Genomic DNA, 20,346 nt, shown 5'->3' on the forward strand with positions numbered 1-20,346 from the left:
TACTGTTCTTTTAGTTTCTATTTCATTGATTTCTGCTCTGATCTTTATTATTTCTCTTCTGCTGGGTTTAGGCTTTACTTGCTGTTCTTTCTCCAGCTCCTTTAGGTGTAGGGTTAGGTTGTGTACTTGAGACCTTTCTTGTTTCTTGAGAAAGGCTTGTATTGCTATATACTTTCCTCTTAGGACTGCCTTTGCTGCATCCCAAAGATTTTGAATAGTTGTGTTTTCATTTTCATTGGTTTCCATGAATTTTTTAAATTATTCTTTAATTTCCTGGTTGACCCATTCATTCTTCAGTAGGATGCTCTTTAGCCTCCATGTATTTGAGTTCTTTCCGACTTTCCTCTTGTGATTGAGTTCTAGTTTCAAAGCATTGTGGTCTGAAAATAGGCAGGGAATGATCCCAGTCTTTTGGTACCGGTTGAGACCTGATTTATGACCTAGGATGTGATCTATTCTGGAGAATGTTCCATGGGCACTAGAGAAGAATGTGTATTCCGTTGCTTTGGGGTGGAATGTTCTGAATATGTCTGTGAAGTCCATTTGGTCCAGTGTGTCATTTAAAGTCTTTATTTCCTTTGTGATCTTTTGCTTAGACAATCTGTCCATTTCAGTGAGGGGGATGTTAAAGTCCCCCACTATTATTGTATTGTTGTCAATGTGTTTCTTTGCTTTTGTTATTAATTGCCTTATATAATTGGCTGCTCCCATGTTAGGGGCATAGATATTTACAATTGTTAGATCTTCTTGTTGGATAGACCCTTTAAGTAGGATATAGTGTCCTTCCTCATCTCTTATTACAGTCTTTGGTTTAAAACCTAATTTGTCTGATATAAGGATTGCCACCCCAGCTTTCTTTTGGTGTCCATTAGCATGGTAAATGGTTTCCCACCCCCTCACTTTCAATCTGGGGGTGTCTTTGGGTCTAAAATGAGTCTCTTGCAGACAGCATATCGATGGGTCTTGTTTTTTAATCCAATCTAATAGCCTGTGTCTTTTGATTGGGGCATTTAGCCCATTTACATTCAGGGTAACTATTGAAAGATAGGAATTTAGTGCCATTGTACTGCCTGTAAGGTGACTGTTACTGTATATTGTCTGTGTTCCTTTCTGGTCTATGTTGCTTTTAGGCTCTCTCTTTGCTTAGAGGACCCCTTTCAAGATTTCTTGTAGGGCTGGTTTCGTGTTTGCAAATTCCTTTAGTTTTTGTTTGTCCTGGAAACTTTTTCTCTCTCCTTCAATTTTCAATGACAGCCTAGCTGGGTATAGTATTCTTGGCTGCATATTTTTCTCATTTAGTGCTCTGAATATATCCTGCCAGTCCTTTCTGGCCTGCCAGGTCTCTGTGGATAGGTCTGTTGCCAATCTAATGTTTCTACCATTGTAGGTTACATATCTCTTGTCCCGAGCTGCTTTCAGGATTTTCTCTTTGTCTCTGAGACTTGTGAGTTTTACTATTAGATGTTGGGGTGTTGACCTATTTTTATTGATTTTGAGAGGGGTTCTCTGTGCTTCCTGGATTTTGATGCCTGTTTCCTTCCCCAAATTAGGGAAGTTCTCTGCTATAATTTGCTCCATTATACCTTCTGCCCCTCTCTCTCTTTCTTCTTCTTCTGGGATCCCAATTATTCTAATGTTGTTTTGTCTTATGGTATCGCTTATCTCTCGAATTCTGCCCTCGTGATCCGGTAGTTGTTTATCTCTCTTTTTCTCAGCTTCTTTATTTTCCATCATTTGGTCTTCTATATTACTGATTCTCTCTTCTGCCTCATTTATCCTAGCAGTTAGCGCCCCCATATTTGATTGTACCTCATTAATAGCCTTTTTTATTTTGATTTGGTTAGATTTTAGTTCTTTTACTTCTCCAGAAAGGGTTTCTCTAATAACTTCCATGCTTGTTTCAAGCCCAGCTAGTATCTTTAAAGTGATGATTCTGAACTCTAGATCTGACATCGTACTAATGTCCGTATTGAGTAGGTCCCTGGCATTCGGTACTACCTATTGTTCTTTTTGTTGAGGTGATTTTTTCCGTCTTGTCATTTTGTGGAGAGGAGAATAGATTAATGAGAGAACAAAATGCTAGCAGGGTAACAGTGTCCCCAGAAAATATACTTTAAACAAATCAGAAAAGACCTGAAGCACTGGGAAAAGAAAGGGAAAGAGAGAAAAAAGAAAAAGAAAAAAAGAAAAAGAAAAAGATAGATAAAGATAAAAACAAACAAAAACAGAACGAAACAAAACAAAAACAGAATGTGATCAAATATGATCAGGCTGGTATATAGATCAGTGCCACCCACTAGATTTTGGGTGTATTTTGGTCTGTTAGAGGAATGTGCCTCCCAAAATTTTAAAGAAAGAAAAACTTATATATGTACAAAAATAAGGGTTGATATGATGAAGGGATGGAATATGACTGTAAGGATGGAAATTATAAAAAAATTTATAAAAGGAATTGTAAGAAGTTGTTTGAAAAAAGAAAGAAGAGGATTTAAAAAAAAAAGAAAAAAAAAGGGAGAGAATGTGATCAGGCAGGGGAGTAGAAAAAACCATACACTAGAGATTTAGGGTATATTTTGATCTGTTAGAAGAAACTATCTCAAAATTTTAAAGAGAGAACAACTTATATATATATGCCAAAAATATGGGTAACTACTATGAAGGGATAGAATATGACTCTAAAAATGAAAAATGAAAATGTTTTTTAAAAAAGGGATTGATAAGATGTTGGTTGAAAAAGGGAAAAAGAAAAATTAAAAAAAAAAAAGAAAAAAGACAGTTAAAAAAAAAATTAACTTTGAAAGACAAAAGAATCATGGTAAAAAAGCCATGAATTCTATGTGTGGTATTCCCCTAGCGCTGGAGTTCTGCCGTTCTCATTGATCGGTAAACTTGGTCTTGGCTGGCTGTTCTCGCTGATCTTCTGGGGAGGGGCCTGTTGCCATGGTTCCCAAATGTCTTTGCCGGAGGCGGAATTGCCCCACCCTTGCCCGGTCCGGGCTAAATAATCTGCTTGGGTTTGCTCTCCGGAGCTTTTGTTCCCTGCAAGCTTTCCATACAGCTTTGGAGGACGAGAGTGAAAGGGCAGCCTCCCAATCTCCACCCCGGAGGAGCCAAGAACTTGGGCCCCACTCCTCAGTGAGCCCCAGAGAAAAGCAGTCAATCATTCCTGTCTCCCCGGTCTCTGGCCACACTCCGTGCTCACCCAGCCTGTGACTGCGCGTTTCTGTCTCTGGCACCCAACCCCGTGTGGAGTCTCCAAACCCAGCAGATCCCTGCGGTGCGCTCCCGCACCTCTCCTCCCTGGGGAGGAAGGGGAGTCTCCCCGGATCTGCCGCTCGTTGGGTCCCTGCTGGAGGAGCAGTGGCCCAACTGTGTCACGGATCATGGTTTATGACAACCCCGAGCTGAGAGCCCATGCCTCGGCTCCGTCTCTGCAGCCGGCTTCCCCGCTCCGATACCTGAGAGCTCTGCCGCACTCAGGCACCCCCGGTCTTTCTGTGACGCTGAGGATCCTGAGACCACACTGTCCCACGAGGGTTCCACCCCCCACTTAGCCACCGGAGCGATGTCCCTCAGCGGAGCCGACTTCTAAAAGTTCCGATTTTGTGCTCCGCGGCTCTATCACTTGCCAGAAGCGGCCGACAGAGGCCCCTCCCCTGCCGTCTATCCTCCTGAATATAGCCTTGGATTCACTTCTCTGCACGTCCTACCTTCCAGAAAGTGGTCGCTTTTCTGTTCAGAGAGTTGTTGCTATTCTTTTCTTTGATCTCCTGTTGAGTTTGTAGGTGTTCAGAATGGTTTGATCCCTATCCAGCTGAATTCCTGAGAGAAGACGAAATCCAGGTCTCCTACTCCTCTGCCATCTTGCTCCGCCTCCCTCTATCCTTGCATTATTTTAATAGCCTACTACTAGGTTTCTAAAATAATAGCTTCCATTTATTGTGCATGTGATATAATAAAGACTGTGTCTGGTTCTTGTCCCTGATTCCAGACGTAGAGTTTCAATAACCCTTGGAATTTTCTGAGTGGTAGGAGTATCTTTTGTTATTCATAATGGGCCCCCTTTAACCTTACCTGAGTTTATGCTAATCAGGTAACTCAGGATGGGCCCTTAAGGTAGTTTCAGGGGAGGATCTGGGAAAGACTTAGCTCTGAATTAGAGGGTTGGAACTTTACCACCTCTTGGTCCCTGGGGTGGGGAGAGGGACTGGAGATTGAGTTCAGTCGCGCATAAATGATTTAATCAACCATGCCTGCATAATGAAACCCCTTATATAAACTCTGGGACCACTGAAGTTTCCAGGCTGGGGAACACATGGATGTGCTGGAAGGGTGACACCTGAATTTCTCCAGGAGAGGGCATGGAAGTTTTGAATCCCTCCAGTCTCTTCCCCTAGACCTTGCCCTATGCATGTCTTCCACTGGGCTGTTCCTGCGTTGTATCCTTTATAATAAAAAAAGTAATTGTTTAAGTATAGTGTTTTCAACAAGTTCTGTGTCATTCTAGCAAATTATTGCACTTGAAGGAGGGTTGTGGGAACCCTTGAATCTGTAGCCAGGTTAGTCAAAAGTTATGATAGCCTGGGGACGTGTGATGCAAGGGCAGTCTTGTTGGGTATCTTGCCCTTTAACTTATGGGATCTGATGCTAACTCCAGGGGGTATGCCAGAATTAAATTAAACTATAGGACACCCCTTTGGTGTCAAGAGAATTGGTGTCAGAATGCAGTATTTATTCTTTGTCAGGCATTGTGACATGTGTTATTTTATGTAATACTCACTATAGCTAGGTAGCTTCTGGTTTTATCATCCTTGTTTTATAGATAAAGTGAAGTTTTAAAAAAGTCACATAACTTGCCCAGAGTCAGAGCTGGAAGTAAGAAACCCAGTGCTTTCTGTTTGTAAAGTCCTTATTTAACCCTTTATGCTGAGCCCCCTCTTAATTGGAGGGTTGGAACCTTACCATCTCTCCTGTCTGGGAGCTGTGGACTGAGGACTGCTTTTTCTATATCACTTTTGAGCTCAGGCACTTGCAATTTTCCATTATGGTAGGATGGAACCCACACTCCTTAGGCAGCTAGCTGTTCAAGATTCACTACAGTTCATCGGTTTCAAACTAATAATACTGTCCCAGTCTTTATAGAGAACAAAAGAAAACAAACATGTCTTGTGTTTCTTGGATTGGCCACTCAGTGTGTATCTCCAGTGAACTGCATTGGAAATAGAGGCCATATCTTCCAGTTCCTTATAAACTATAATAGAGAAGTCAGAATATATTAAAAGAATGTCAGTATAAAAATAGCACATGATGACCAAATGAGCAGTACAGATAATGAAATGCTTCTGGAATTCAAAAGAGCAGTTTATGGAGCAAATGTATTTTGAGTATGGTCTTGAAGAGATGGTAGGATTTTGATAATTGGCTGGGGAAGAGTATCCTTCTAGGCAGGAAGCCTATGAGTAAAAAAAGAATGGAGGAGGTTGATGGACATATACTGAAAGGTGGTGTTGATGGCAGTGAAGACGTCAGTTTATCTGGAGGGGAATGTTTTCTGAAGCCAGGATCTGCTACCTGTCTCAAAATATGTCTTCAAAAGCTTCAGCATATTGATTTAACTAACTGAACTTGTGCTAAAACTTTGTTCTTTGAAGCTAGAGTTGTTTGAAATTAGCCATCCTCAGGCCAACCTAGGTGATCAGGACAGGTGATCATGTTGGTTAATACCAATTTTACTTAAAAATAAGGTGTAAATACAATTGACAATTACCTTTTTATCTGTCACCTGAGCTGGCCAAGGGTATTTCAAACTATACAAGTTTGAAAGTATATTTAGTAGTGCAACGTCAGAATAAATAGATTAAAAATACCAGTCCGAAGGAAATAGCATTCTTTATGTTGGGTAAGTTTGGGTGACTGTGTTTTTAAAAGTCTTCTTTGGGGCACCTGGGTGGCTCAGTTGGTTAAGCGACTGCCTTCGGCTCAGGTCATGATCCTGGAGTCCCAGGATCGAGTCCCGCATCAGGCTCCCTGCTCGGCAGGGAGTCTGCTTCTCCCTCTGACCCTCCTCCCTCTCATGCTCTCTGTCTCTCATTCTCTCTCTCTCTCAAATAAGTAAATAAAAAAAAAATAAAAATAAAAGTCTTCTTTGTACATGAACTCACTACATTGTTTTACATTCAATTTCCTATATTCTGTAGAGTTTGAATTGATTCTATTGGTTCCTGACCAGTTAACGATTTATTGGTCATCTGGGTCCCCATTTAAAATAGAAAAATGTTAACTGATTGTTTCAATTTTATAAGTAATATTTATGCATTTTAGAAAACAAGAAATGTATAAAATACAGCTCAAAATCCTTTTGTACTACTTTTGCTTATCTATGTAGTTGCTTATACAATTTTGTAGTCTTATTATGAGGATTTTCCCATGTCATAAGATTTTCTTGAAAATACAGCTTCTATTAATATGTAAACATGTATCTTATGAGTTTGTTTGTTTTTCTTTAAATAAAACCAGAATAATTTAGTTACCATTTTTAAATACTTTTTTCACTTAATGTATCATGGCTAGCTTTCTAAATGACAGCTTAGATTGGTGTACATCATTCTTTTCAGTGGCTGCCTATATTCCATTGTAGGCATAGATCCTTAGGTAGGCATTTCTCCATTGATGGACATTTATACTCTTTCGACTTTTACCCACAAATAGTGCTTCAGTGAGCATTTTCATATGTATTTTTAATTGTATGAGTACTTATGTAGAATAGAGTATTAGAAATGGAATTATTAGGTAAAAATGTATTTGCCTTTTCAAAAGGGCTCTGTCAGTTTTGGATCCGTGTTTCGCTATGCCTTCACTTTTGCTAGGTATTATCACTGTCCTACATGCAGAGGTGATAGTGGGAAATGTGGCATCACATTGCTTTGATTTGATTTCTTTTTCTTTTTCTTTTTTTAGTTTCTTTTCATATGTGACTGATTTTTTGCTCATTTTATCCTATTGTATTTTCTAATTCTTAATGCTTTCATATTTTACATATAACTCTTTAATTCATCTGGGGTTTATTTTGATTTTGTGAAATGAAAACTACTTGATTCTGGAGGAGATTCATGGGCTAGTAGGCCTTGAAATCATGTATCTGGAAAAATTTAGAAGATAAAAATAAATTTTGCTGCTTTTGGGAAGTAGTTCATTTCAAATTAATTAAAAAAAAAAAAAAACGTAATTCATTATTACCCAACTCTATGAAGTGTGTTGGGGAAATAAGGAAAGTCCTGTCAACAAAAAGACCCCTCCTTACCAACATAGAAGTGAGAGAAAACTCAATTTACTGTTGAGTATGCATGCCAGCTGCGTGCATGTAGATTGTTCAGGAGAGAGTATGAAATTTGCATATAATTTGTTCCTATTTACAATAAAATAGACATGTAAGACTTCTTTTATATTCTTGAGAGACAAATGGGTGCCGCCGTAATAGTCTCCTGCACACCTGGTGATAGATTCCTGAGGTAATTTCAGAGATAGTGTTTGTAGTTCTGAGGGTCAGAAGGCTGTGATGTTGTATTATAAAATCTGGAAACTAATAAGATTATCAATTCCTGATCAGAAGGTTTGGCATATGTTTTTAAGGAGATGTGCTGTGGTAGGCTCCAAAAAGAGATCTAAGTTCTGATCCCTGGAACCTGTGAATATTACCTTATATGGCCAAAAAGGGTCTTTGCAGATATGATTAAGTTGAGGATCTTGAGGTGCAGAAGTTATTCTGGATTATCTGGGTGAGTCCTAAAGACCCACATATATCCTTATAAGAGGGAGGCAGAAGAATATTATACACAAACACAGAAGAGTAGGAGGCAATGTGATGACCAAGGAGACAGATTGGAGTGATGGGACCACAAGGCAAGGATTTCTGGCAGCCACCAGAAGCTGGAGGAGGCAAGGAATGGATTCTCCCCTAGAGCCTTTGGAGGGAGGTGGCCTCACTGACACCTTGATTTTGGCCTACTGATACTGATTTCAGACTTTCAGCCTCTAGACCTGTGAAAGAATAGATTTCTGGTGTTTTTAGCTATCAAGTAATTTGTTATAGCAGCTATAGGAAACTATATATACATGTTTATGTAGAACTTCTGAATTTTAAACAAGCTCCCCAGGTAGTTTGGATACATACCATATGTGTTTGAGAACTACAAGTTTTGTTTATCCTTAATTTTTTTTCATTATTTAGGAGAGTTTAAAAATTCCAAATCATTAGGGTTCTTTGTTTTGAATTTATTACTAATTCTTAGTTTTGTTGTATAGTAATTGGAAAATGTGTCCTGTAAAATTGAGATTTCCATTATGGCTTAACAATCAGTTTTTAGGGTGCCTGGGCGGCTCAGTTGGTTAAGCCGACTGCCTTTGGCTCAGGTCATGATCTGGAGTCCCGGGATTGAGTCCCTCATTGGGCTCCCTACTCAGCAAGGAGTCTGCTTCTCCTTCTGCCCCTCACTCCTCTCAGGCTCTCTCTTTCTCTCATTCTCTCTCTCTCAAATAAATAAATAAAATCTTAAAGAAAAAAAACCCCAGTTTTTATAAATGACCTCCACTCTGGATACTTGGAAAAAAGATAGGCTGTGATATTTGGTATCTGTCTATTGATGTTTTTCAAATTGAGGTGAAATTCACATATCCTAAAATTCACCATTTTAAAGTGAGCAAATCAGTGGCATTTAGTACATTCACAGTGTTGTGCCATCACCACCTCTGTCTAGTTCCAAAACACTTCTTCAGCTCAGAAGGAAACTATACCTTTAAGCAGGTACTTCTCTTTTTTCCGCAGCCCCTGGCAACCACCAAACTGCTTTCGGTCTCTGTGGATTTGCCAGTTCTGGATATTTCATATAAATAGAATCATATGATATGTGACCTTTTGACTCCTGCTTTTTTTTACTTAGCATAATGTTTTTGAGGTTTATCCATATTGTAGCTTATATCAGTACTTGATTCATCTTTAAGGCTGAGTAATATTTCCCATGTATATACCACAATTTGTTTTGCCATTCATCCACTGATGGACATTTGAGTTGTCCCTACCTTTTGGCTGTGGTGAATAATGCTGCTTTTATAAACATTTGTGGACAAGTATTTTGAGTACCTGTTTCTCCAGTCCTTCTTGGTAGATACCTAGGAGTGGAATTGCTGTGGATGATTTAGTCATTCTATATTTAACTTTTTGAGAACTGCCAACCTGTTTTCCACAGCAGCTGTGTTTTATATTCTCACCAGCAATGTTTAAGCATTCCACATTTTCCATGACTTCACCATTACTTGTTATTTTCCATTTTTAAAATATGGCCATCCTTGTTAGGTATATAGTGCTATCTCACTGTGGTTTTGATTAGCATTTCCCTAATGACAATGACTGTGAGCATCTTTTCATGTGCTTAATGACCATTTGTATATTGTCTTTGGAGAAATGTCTATTTACATTGTTTGCCCATTTTAAAGATTATTTAAGAGGTGGGGGGCATGAGCAGCGGTGAAGGGAGGGAGAGGGAGAGAGACAATCTCAAACTGACTCCATGCTGAGTGTGGAGCCAGACACGGGGTGCAATCTCACAACCCTGAGATCATGACCTGAGCTGAAATCAAGAGTCAGATGCTCAACCCACTAAGCCACCCAGGTGCCCCATTCTTTGCCCATTTTAGAAAGTTGTTTGTCTTTTTGTTTTTGAGTTGTGAGAGTTCCTTTCTGGATACTAGACCCTTGATTTGGAAAAATTTCTTCATTCTGTGGGTTGTCTTTTACTTTGTTGATAGTGTCCTTTGATGTACAAAAGTTTTAAAATTTTGATTAAGTCCAATTTATCAACTTTTTTCTTTTGTTGCTAGGGCTTGTAGTGTCATAGTTGAGAATCCATTGTCAAATCTGAAGTCATGAAGATTTACCTGCATGTTTTCTTCTAACAGTTTTAAGTTTTAGCTCTTGCATTCAAGTTGTTAATCCATTTATTTTGTCTATGGTACGTTATAGAGGTCAACTTCATTTTTTGCATGTGGGTGTCCACTTATTACCATTTGTTGCAGACTATTCTTTCCCCATTGAATGGTCTTGGCACCCTTGTTAAAAACCAATTGGTCATAAATGTATGGGTTTATTTCTGAATTCTCTCAGTTCTTTTCCACTGATCCACGTGTCTCTCCTTATGCCAGTATCACAGTGTTTTGATTATTGTAAGCTTTGTAGTAAGATTTTAAGTTGGGAAGTGTGATCCTTCAGCTTTGTTCTTCCTTTTCAGTACCGTTTGGCTACTTGAGACACTTTGCAATTCTGTGTGAGTTTGAGGATCAGCTTTTTTATTTCTGCAAAAAAAGGCCATTGGAATTTTGATAGAAACTGCATTAAATCTGCAGATTTATCTTAGGGGGAAAGTTTTCAGTCTTTCACTCTTAAGGATGATGTTAACTGTGGGCTTTTCATAAATACCCTTTTTTTTTTCTTTTAAACAAATTTTTCAAAATGGAGTTAATTGTAAAACTTTGAACTTGTTTAAAAGTTTTGCCACGGGGCGCCTGGGTGGATCAGTTGTTAAGCGTCTGCCTTCGGCTCAGGTCATGATCCCAGGGTCCTGGGATCGAACCCCGCATCGGGCTCCCTGCTCCGTGGGAAGATGGGGATAAGTCTCCTGGGTTGGGGACTAACCAGTGGGGAGGACCTCTCCCACTCCCCCTGCTTGTGTTCCCCCTCTCGCTGTGTCTCTCTCTGTCAAATAAATAAATAAAATCTTTAAAAAAATAAAAAAATAAAAAAATAAAAGTTTTGCCAGTTTATGGGAGGTAGTCTCAAAATTGAGAACAGAAGAAATTTTTACATGTTAATAATTTTTGTATTTAGTGCATACATGGTCAGGAATATACAGAAAATATTTATGGAAAAGAGGAAAAAAGGGGACAGGACCTTCAGACCTCATTGAATACAGGGTTTTACTCCCTGAACTGTTGCAGTTGACAATTGCATCTACTTCTAAGACTTCGCTTTTATTATTGGGTTGTGAAAAAGTAAGATTGAGACTTTTAAAAGTTTTTCATGTGTTAGTTTTTTTCTTAATTTGAAATAAATTTTTATAAATATTAGTTGTTGTTGTTTTCCCCCCCCTGAGGCCTACACAGGAGGAAAGGACCATGGACCTATGGATGCGTCAGAAATTGCTCAGAAAAATGGAAACCTGTTTGTTTGTTTTGTTATAAAAATGGAAGTGCCCTTAGAGTCAGAATACAAATTGTTCTTATACTTGGTAAATTGCCTTAATACATGAATTCTCTATAGATATTTTAAGGGCATTCAGGTAAGTTTTGTGCAAAATATTTTTGATAGGCCAGATCTTAGAAATATTGTTTTGCAGAGAGTGAGGAGATACTACCTTTCATACTCATTTCAGATATTTTCAGTTTTCTTAAATATCTTTGGGAAAAAAAGAACCCTATTAGAATAATTTTGCTTTTTTAGTCTTGCCAGCAACTCCCCTACCCTCTGAAATCTTTTGTGCCTTTGTAAGCTAATGCATTAAGTGAGACTTTTAAATCAGAGATGAGGAAAAGATAAGCTGTGGATGTGGATCAGTGTGTTGCCTAAAACTATTTTTGCATTAAACAAATTATATCTTTCTCTCCATCCTCACTGGAGTTAAAAAAAATAGTGTCACGATTTGTTGCCTCGAATATAGTTGATTTTGATGTGTAGTATATCCATGGTCTCACCAGTCAATGGAGAACAGGTGTTTCCTCTTGGAAAATAGTTTGCACACACACACACATACACACCACACATGCACACATATATACACACGCATACATGCATATGGGTGTGTGTATGTGCATATGGGGGTGTGTGTGTGTATGAGAAAGTTCTGAACAAGGGCAGGATGTATGTGTTTTTTAAATTTTTTATTTTATTTGTTTTTAAAATTTTTTATTTAAATTCAATTTAGTTAACATACAGTGTATTATTAGTTTCAGGGGTAGAATTTAGTGATTCATCAGTTGTATATAACACCCAGTGCTCTCCTTAGTGCCTATCACCCAATTACCTTATCCCCTCATTCACCTCCCCTCCAGCAACCCTCAGTTTGTTTCCTATAGTTAAGAGTCTTATAATTTGCCTCCCTCTCTGATTTTATGTTATTTTATTTTCCCTTCCCTTCCCCATGTTCATCTGTTTTGTTTCTTAAATTCCATATATGACTGAAATCATGGTATTTATCTTTCTCTGACTGACTTCTAGTTCCATCCACATTGTTGCAAATGGCAAGATTTCATTCTTTTTGATGGCTGAATAATACTCCATTGTGTGTGTGTATACACACACACACACATACACACATTGTGTGTATATATGTACACACCACATCTTTATCCATTCATCCGTCGGTGGATATCTGGGCTCTTTCCATATTTTGGCTATTGTGGACATTGCTGCTATAAACATTGGGGTGCATGTGCCCCTTCGAATCACTATGTTTGTATCCTTTGGATAAATACCTACTAGTGCAACTACTGGGTTGTGGATAGTCCTATTTTCAACTTTTTGAGGAACCTCCATACTGTTTTCCAGTGTGGCTATACCAGTTTGCATTCCCACCAACACTGTAAGAGGATTCCCCTTTCTCTGCATCCTCGCCAATACCTGTTGTTTCCTGAGTTGTTCATTTTAGCTGTTCTGACCAGTGTGAGGTGGTATCTCATTGTGATTTTGATGTGTATTTCCCTGATGCTGAGTGATGTTGAGCATTTTTTCATGTGTCTGTTAGCTATCTGTATGTCTTCTTTGGAGAAATGTCTGTTCATGTTTTCTGCCCATTTCGTGACTGGGTTTTCTGTTTTTTGGGTATTGAGTTTGATAAGTTTTTTTATAAATTTTGGATACTAGCCCTTTATGTGATATGTCATTTACAAATTCCATAGGTTGCCTTTTAGTTTTGTTGATCGTTTTCTTTGCTGTGCAAAAGCTTTTTATCTTGATGAAGTCCCAATAGTTCATTTTTGCTTTTGTTTCCCTTGCCTTTGGAGACATATCTAGCAAGAAGTTGCTGAGGCCGAGGTTGAAGAGGTTGCTGCCTGTGTTCTCCTCTAGGGTTTTGATGGATTCCTGTCTCACATTTAGGTCTTTCATCCATTTTGAGTTTATTTTTGTGTATGGTGTAAGAAAGTGGTCCAGTTTCATTCTTCTGCATGTGGCTGTCCAATTTCCCCAACACCACTTGTTGAAGAGACCATCTTTTTTCCATTGGTATTCTTTCCTGCTTTATTGAAGATTAGTTGACCTAGAGTTGAGGGTCAATTTCTGGGTTCTCTGTTCTGTTCCACTGATCTGTGTCTCTTTTTTTATCAGTTGTATGTGTGTGTGTTAGGCTTCTCCAGAGAAACAGAACCAGTAGGAGATAGATATGTGTATATATCTCTGTGTAAAAAATGTATTTATATATATTTATTATTTATATTATTACACATTACATATATAATTTAACAATGTTACGTTATTTATTATTACATATGTATATACATATATGTGTGTGTGGAGAGAGAGAGAGGAAAGAGGGAGGGAGAAAATTTATGAGAAATTGGCTTTCCTGATTATGGAGTTTGAGAAATCCCATGATCTGCTGTCTGCAAGATTGAGACTCAGGAAAGCCAGTGGCCTAATTCAGTCTGAGTCTGAAGGCCTGAGAACCAGGGGAACTGATGGTGTAAATTCCAGTCCTAGAGCCAGAGAAGATGAGATGTCTCATCTAGCTCAGTGAGGTAGGAAAAAAGGGGTGAATTCTTCTTCCTCTGCATTTTGTTTTATTCAGGCCCTCAACAGACTAGATGTTGCCTACCCACATTGGAGGGGGCGATCTGTTATTACTGAGGTCCACCAATCAATCCTAATCTCATCTAGAAACACCTTCATAGACACATCCAGAAATAATGTACTCCCTGGCCAGTCAAATTGACATATAAAATTAGCCATCACATTGTTCTTCTTATCAGTAGAAGGGATTGATATCTGTTATGGTCCTTTTTGTTTTAGTTAGTATCTTTGGGATATAAAGGGAGCAGGTAGATGGAGAAGAATCTGGTGGCTTTAGAAACCACCAGTTGTCCTGATTTGGGTCACTTACATCTGGAATATCTGCTTTGACTCTGTTACCTGTATGCTTCTCATTCCTTTACTTCCCTTTATCATTCTCATATCATAATTCTCGGTAATTTACAAAACCAAAGACTTCTGTGTTGATTTTTTTTTTTTTTTTTTTGCTAAAGTGATATAAACATTTACCTATGTTTATGGATGGTAGATGAATGTGGATACCATCAAAGGGATGGCAGATTTTGAGAATCCTTTATAGAGCACAGACTGTCAAACTTATTTGTCTTCTGACATGAATTCTTGGTTGTTTTAACTTTTTAAAGGGAATCATTAAATGGATAGTGGAGGTGAGTGGACAGCAGCTTGCTGTGGTGGTGGTTCACTGACTTGGCTTGACCATTTTCCACATGCTGAAGATGGGCTTTGTAGGTTCTGAAACCCAATTTCCTTGTTTCATCCAGGGTTTATGACTTCGTTCCTGCCAGTGAATTTCATAAGGGATTGATTTTTCAAAAGCCAACAACCTGTTTATTAATTTACATGGGCAGATGGACCTTTCCACTCTGATTATACTCACTGTTTAGAGTATCTTTTTGTGTTGATAATCTAAGTACCAAACAGCATCTAAGTATTGAACAGTGTCTTACCAATAGTAAAAAAGTTGACTAGTGTGTTAAATGGTAATACAATGACTTACCCAGATAGAAAAATAAACCTACGCTAAAGATTTTAATTCATAATAAATGAGAGAATCAGGCAAATGGTATAACTGATTCAAAGGAAAAAAATTAAAAAAAAAACCCCACAAATGTATACCAAGTAAAGGAATGTTGAAATGGATTGCAAGTGGAGACATTAGTGGTCTGTGGGTGAGGGAAGTCAGTTGAACACTCTACCTGATAGGATAGAATCTGCATGTGAGCTGTAAAATGTCACATACAATTGGAATATGATAAGGTGGAAGGGTGTGCTATAGACAATTCCTTGTTTTCCTTGTTTTTTCTTTCTACCTATTACAGTGAGTAGGTGCTGTGAATTACGAGTGGGAGTTAGAGGATATTTGAAGATAGTTCTCTTGGACCATCCTGGAGCCTGATGAACTTTTAGAGTTGTACCATTACTTTGGTAATGAATGTGAACATTTAAAAATAATTTGGTTTTAGATTATTTAAATAATTGGTTATACATGGGTCCAGGTTTGGATTTCTTACAGAAGTTGATAATTTTTTCTTTGGCACTGGGTCCTTTTATGGAAAGCTGGTGGTTACTTGGAATATGGCTGCAAGGAGCAATAATAAATGTAATTTGGTTTTGTATGCTTTTCTTTATAAACATATAATTATTAAAGTTGCTTAAAATTGTTAGGAGGCCTTATTATGGGATCGGAAAGAACCCAGGTTTTATGATAATCTGAATTACTTACCTTATTGACAGGGACATGTAAGAAATGATTTCATAACCTTTTTAAAAAATACTTCCTGTACATGTATATTAATGTGTATTTAAACAAATAATTTAAAAATTAACATACATGTATTATATAACTGGGTGTAGTGTTTCTTAGAATAAATGTTGAATGATTTTTTATGATAGATGATTTCTCCTAATATTGTGATGCCCTCTAGTGAATTTAGCCTTTCAGATAAGAAGCTTATGAGAGTAATCATTACAACGAAATCTTATATTCTGGTAATTAGAATTGTTCCTGTATGCCTTGTTGATATGGCAGGTTTCTGTTCCTGGAAATGTTTCAGCAAAGATTTGATAATTTCTCAAGACTCTTATTGTTGAATTAAGTGAAATTGTTCCAGATGACTTCTAAAATCTACTTCAGCTTCAAGGTTCTAGATTCCATGTGTGTTGTTAGTCTCCAGTCAATAAATATTGAACATCCACATAGTGTTTAGCACTGTTCTGAAGGTTGTGAAGTTTTTAAAGGTAGTGTTAAGTCATGGATGTGACTTCAGGTAACTTTTGAACACATCAGTTTGGAGAAAACAATAGTAGTTAACCTCTGTGGAATATTTGTTTTGTCCAATATCCACCCATAAAATATCCATTCTTTTTTTTTTTATGTTATACAGCCATTTAAAATCTTTAATCAAATTTCATAAATTACCAGCCATATTACATGCCATGAATACCTTTCTATAAACAACTTTGCTTTCTGTGTACAAATCAGTGTCAATGAAATAAAAAAATCGTATCCTAGGTGAAGAACTTTATTAACCTTGTTTCAAACATTGTTCCCAGGCTTCTTCAGCTTGATTAGGGGCAAAGAATGAATTGTGTATAAGCAAAAACTGAAAAGAGCTGCAGTGTCCAAGGGGCTTGGGCTTAAAAATATTAGAGATCTAGATTTTATCAGATCCATGAACAAAATTTTAAAAAGCAGTCATAATATAAGATAGCAGCTCCCAGTAACTTCTTCAAGTTTTATCTTCTTCAGAAGTTGACTCAATTCAGTTTGCTTCATTCTTGGAGGCTTCATCAAAATTCTCCACAAGATCTGGAACTTCATCATCATCATCCTCTCCGGTAGCAAGTGGTGCTTTTCCATCCACAGACTGTTTGGGCAGAGCTTCAGCCAGTCTTCTTAAACTAGTCAGACTGTCTGCAGCAAGTTGATTTAAGATCCTGGGTAGCATTTCTGTCAGCTGCTTTGTCTCAGCATAGCCTGGAATGGTGAAAGCGTTCACAGCCAGCGATGCCTGAACTTTGGGGTTGTTAAAGTGGAGCACTGGTCCTTGGTTTGTGAACATATTCACTTCTTCAATACCAGAGATATTGTTTACCCCGAACTTCTTTAAGGAGAACTGAAGTTTTTTATCATCTGCTGTAGCCGTTCTATGAACCACCTTCTTCTTTCGGCAGGCAGTTCCTTTCCCACCAATGCGCACTTGTGCATGCAGTTTGGCGAGTTTCTCCTGGTTCATGATAGTTTCTTTCATCTTGTTGGAGTGGAAATGGGACCGCGTGGGGGAATAGGGTAGGTGCTCAGGGGATCTTGAGCGGACGAGCTGAGATTAGGTGCACACATGCGGGCACGCAAGATGGCAGCTCTATAAAATATCCATTCTTCAAAGTTTAGAGATTCTACTACTCATTCTTGTGCTTAAGAATTCTTTGAGGACATTTTTGACTTTTAAGGTTTCTTTTGGCCTTCAGAGTCATTTACCATCTTCTTCATTGGATTTTAATGCTAATATAGCTCTTGTCCTTTGGCTTTCATCACCTAGACTAAGCAGAAATTGATTTCTGCATTTGTTGGTAAATAATTTCATCAGGTTGGGAACTGACTTTTTATTACCCTGGATTCTACCTATTTGTGGTATACTGGGGTCAGTGTTCGTTGTACCGAGACAATATAGCATACATCTTCACTGTAATTATTAGAAAGATAAGGTGAGCCACAAGAACAAAGGAATGTTATATTGTAATGTATGAGATAAATTTTTCTCGTTTCTGGAAACTTTGTTGTCCATTCATGAAACTATTTCTTTGCTCCAAAGCTTTCGTATGTAGTTCCTAACTTGTATATACCATGTTATAGATTAATAGTGAACTTAATGACCTGACTACTCCTGAAGCACCATCTCTCCTTTATTTTAGTTTTATGTGACCTAAAGACTTGATGTTATCAACATGCAGCATTATCTTTCCATTTAGAATCTGAGTGAGAAATGAGAGAGAATGTGAGAAGGAATGAAACAGGAAGCTTTCCTAATGCAAGGGGAGATGCTCAGAAGTACCCAGTCTAGGATTTTAAGAAGGCCAGAGGATTGAATAGGGCTCTAGTAAAGAATATTTCAGTGAATGTAGGAACTTAGAAAAATTCCATGTGACTCCATGTGCCTTTTGGTGAAGATAGAAGAACTACTTTATAGGATTTCTTTTTTCTTTCTTTTTTTTTTTTTTTTAAGATTTTGTTTATTTGAAAGAGAGAGCATGCTCGAGAGCGCAAACATGAGCAGGGTGGAGGGGCAGAGGGAGAAGCCAACTCCCTGGTGAGCAGGGAGCCAGATGGTAGCGCTCGAACCCAGGACCCTGGGATCATGACCTGAACTGAAGGCAGACACTTAACCAATTGAACCACCCAGGTGCCCCTAGTTTTTGGAGTTTCTTGAGATTTTATGATTTTCCTCTTTTCCCCCTCTATTTCTCTTTGTCTTTCTCCTCCCAAGGGTTTTTATAGCATTGAAAATCTCAAGGGGTTATTTAAGGGATAGAAATTATGGGATAAGTTGTGGTTTGAATTCTGTGGCTCAGGATCTGGGAACATAAAGTGAAGAGTATTGGTGAGGGATTAAAAAAATAGGCATAAACTGGTCATAGAGGCATTTGGAAGAAAAGACAGGGAGATAGGAATGGGTCTCTCATGGTTTATGAGAGTTAACATAAGAGATTGGTGGTATTAAGATAGAGTTTTATAGATTATTATTCCAAGTTAGGTGTGTGTTCATAGTAGTTAAAGACTGTTGCTACTAGTGCTATTTTTAGGTATGTTTAAGTCAAGTTGGCTTTTGCATACTGATCTGAAAACTTGATCACTATGTATTATACAATTTCTATGAGAAAGTGCATTCTGAATTCTAAACCTCTGACTTAAATGCAAAGTTTTGGAATGCTACCTGTTCATAATTTGAGACTGTTGTATTTGTCCATATTTTGATAGAATTCCCAACTTGAGGCATTTCTAATCTGGGAACCAAAATTTTATTTGACTGTAAATTAGATAAACCCCTGTGGAATAATGATATGTATAAAAATAAATGACTTCTGCCCCCAAACATCATAATCTTGTTGAATGCCACAAATTAGAGAAGATTACATTTGTTTAAAAAATTTTTACTGATGTAACTTTGGTAACCAGAAACTACAATAATATTTGGCATAGTATTTGTAACTTAAGATTTGGTTTTATATTATGCAAGCATTAAAAAAATCTCTGAAGATTCAGATGGCTTCTGAGTGCTGACTGTTTCACATAGGCAAGGGAAATCAAGCCTTCTGGGGTCTAGTTGGGTTGCCCCATTGCTTTGTTTCTTTGACTAAGTCATTTTCCCTTTCTGGGCCTTAGCTTCTTGATCTATAAAATAAGAATGTTCATTAACAGCATTATTCATAATAGCTAAAACCTGGAAAATACTCTAATGTCTAACAGAATAGATAAATTTTGGTATATTTTTACAGTTAAATACTATACAGTAACAGAAAAGAACGGACCATTCCCACAGTTATTAATATGGATGAATCTTGCAAACATAGTTTTGAGTTAAAAAAAACCAGATACAGAAGAGTATATACTTGTTGATTCCATTTTAGTAAAGTTAAAAAACAGATAACACTAACTATAGTGCTAGGAGTCAAATAGTGGTTACAGTCTGATTAGGAGTAGTTAATGATTGGGACGGAGCATTTATGAAGGAGGCTTTTGGGTTGCAGGTGATGTTCTATCTTGATCTGGGTATATTCACTTTGTAAAAATTCATCAAGCTATATACTTAGGATTTGTACACTTCACTGTGTGCTTTATGCTTCAGTTAAAATAAGGTTGAAACTGTGCACTAAAACAAAACACAAAAAAGAAAAAAGTAAAAGAAACAAGGTTTGAGGGGTGCCTGGGTGGCTCAGTTGGTTAAGCATCTGCCTTCAGCTCAGGTCATGGTCCCAGGGTCCTGGGATCGAGCCCTGCATCGGGCTCCCTGCTCGGTGGGAAGCCTGCTTATCCCTCTCCTGTTCCCTCTGCTTGTGTTCCTGCTCTCACTATCTCTCTCTCTCTGTCAAATAAATAAATAAAATCTTAAAAAAAAGAAAAGTTAAAAAAAAAAGAAGCAAGGTTTAAACAAGGTTCAAAATCTCAGCTATGCCACTAAAAAATTATTTTAGGCAATTCATTGACCTCCCTGAATCTTAATGATTCTATAAGATGGAAGTAATACCTGCTTTTTGAATTTCAGTTGAGGTAATAAACATTTGACAACACATTGGAGACTAGAAAATGCTCTCTGAATGTAAGGTGACATTATTTTTCTGTTATACTTTTGTGTTGTATTGTTACTTTCTTAAATAGAAAGGACCCCATATAAATTCAGAAGTGGTAAAAGGACCAAGAATTGAAAGACACTGTGATCAACTGAACCACATTTGTTTCTGCCTGCTTTTGAATTCCTGAAAAAAACATAAAATAGTAGTAGCAATTCATCTGACTTTCCTCATTTTTTATACCAAGCCAT

General features: G+C 37.7%; 2 protein-coding genes across 14 annotated transcripts in view; one reads left to right on the plus strand and one right to left on the minus strand.

The window, feature by feature from the left end:
• The window catches only part of LCLAT1 (lysocardiolipin acyltransferase 1), a 233,680-nt gene that overhangs the window by 20,179 nt on the left and 193,155 nt on the right, over positions 1-20,346 (plus strand). The window lies entirely within an intron of this gene.
• Positions 16,392-17,065, minus strand: LOC123850951 (transcription factor BTF3-like). The gene has a single exon (XM_045884349.3). It carries the CDS (start codon positions 17,059-17,061, stop codon positions 16,573-16,575), a length of 489 nt encoding a protein of 162 aa, XP_045740305.1. The 5' UTR covers positions 17,062-17,065; the 3' UTR covers positions 16,392-16,572.

The sequence above is a fragment of the Mirounga angustirostris genome, unplaced genomic scaffold (genome assembly GCF_029215605.1).
Source record: "Mirounga angustirostris isolate CCGP_5_RB_7025 unplaced genomic scaffold, mMirAng1.0.hap1 SCAF_10, whole genome shotgun sequence".
In the NCBI taxonomy this organism is placed as follows: domain Eukaryota; kingdom Metazoa; phylum Chordata; class Mammalia; order Carnivora; family Phocidae; genus Mirounga; species Mirounga angustirostris.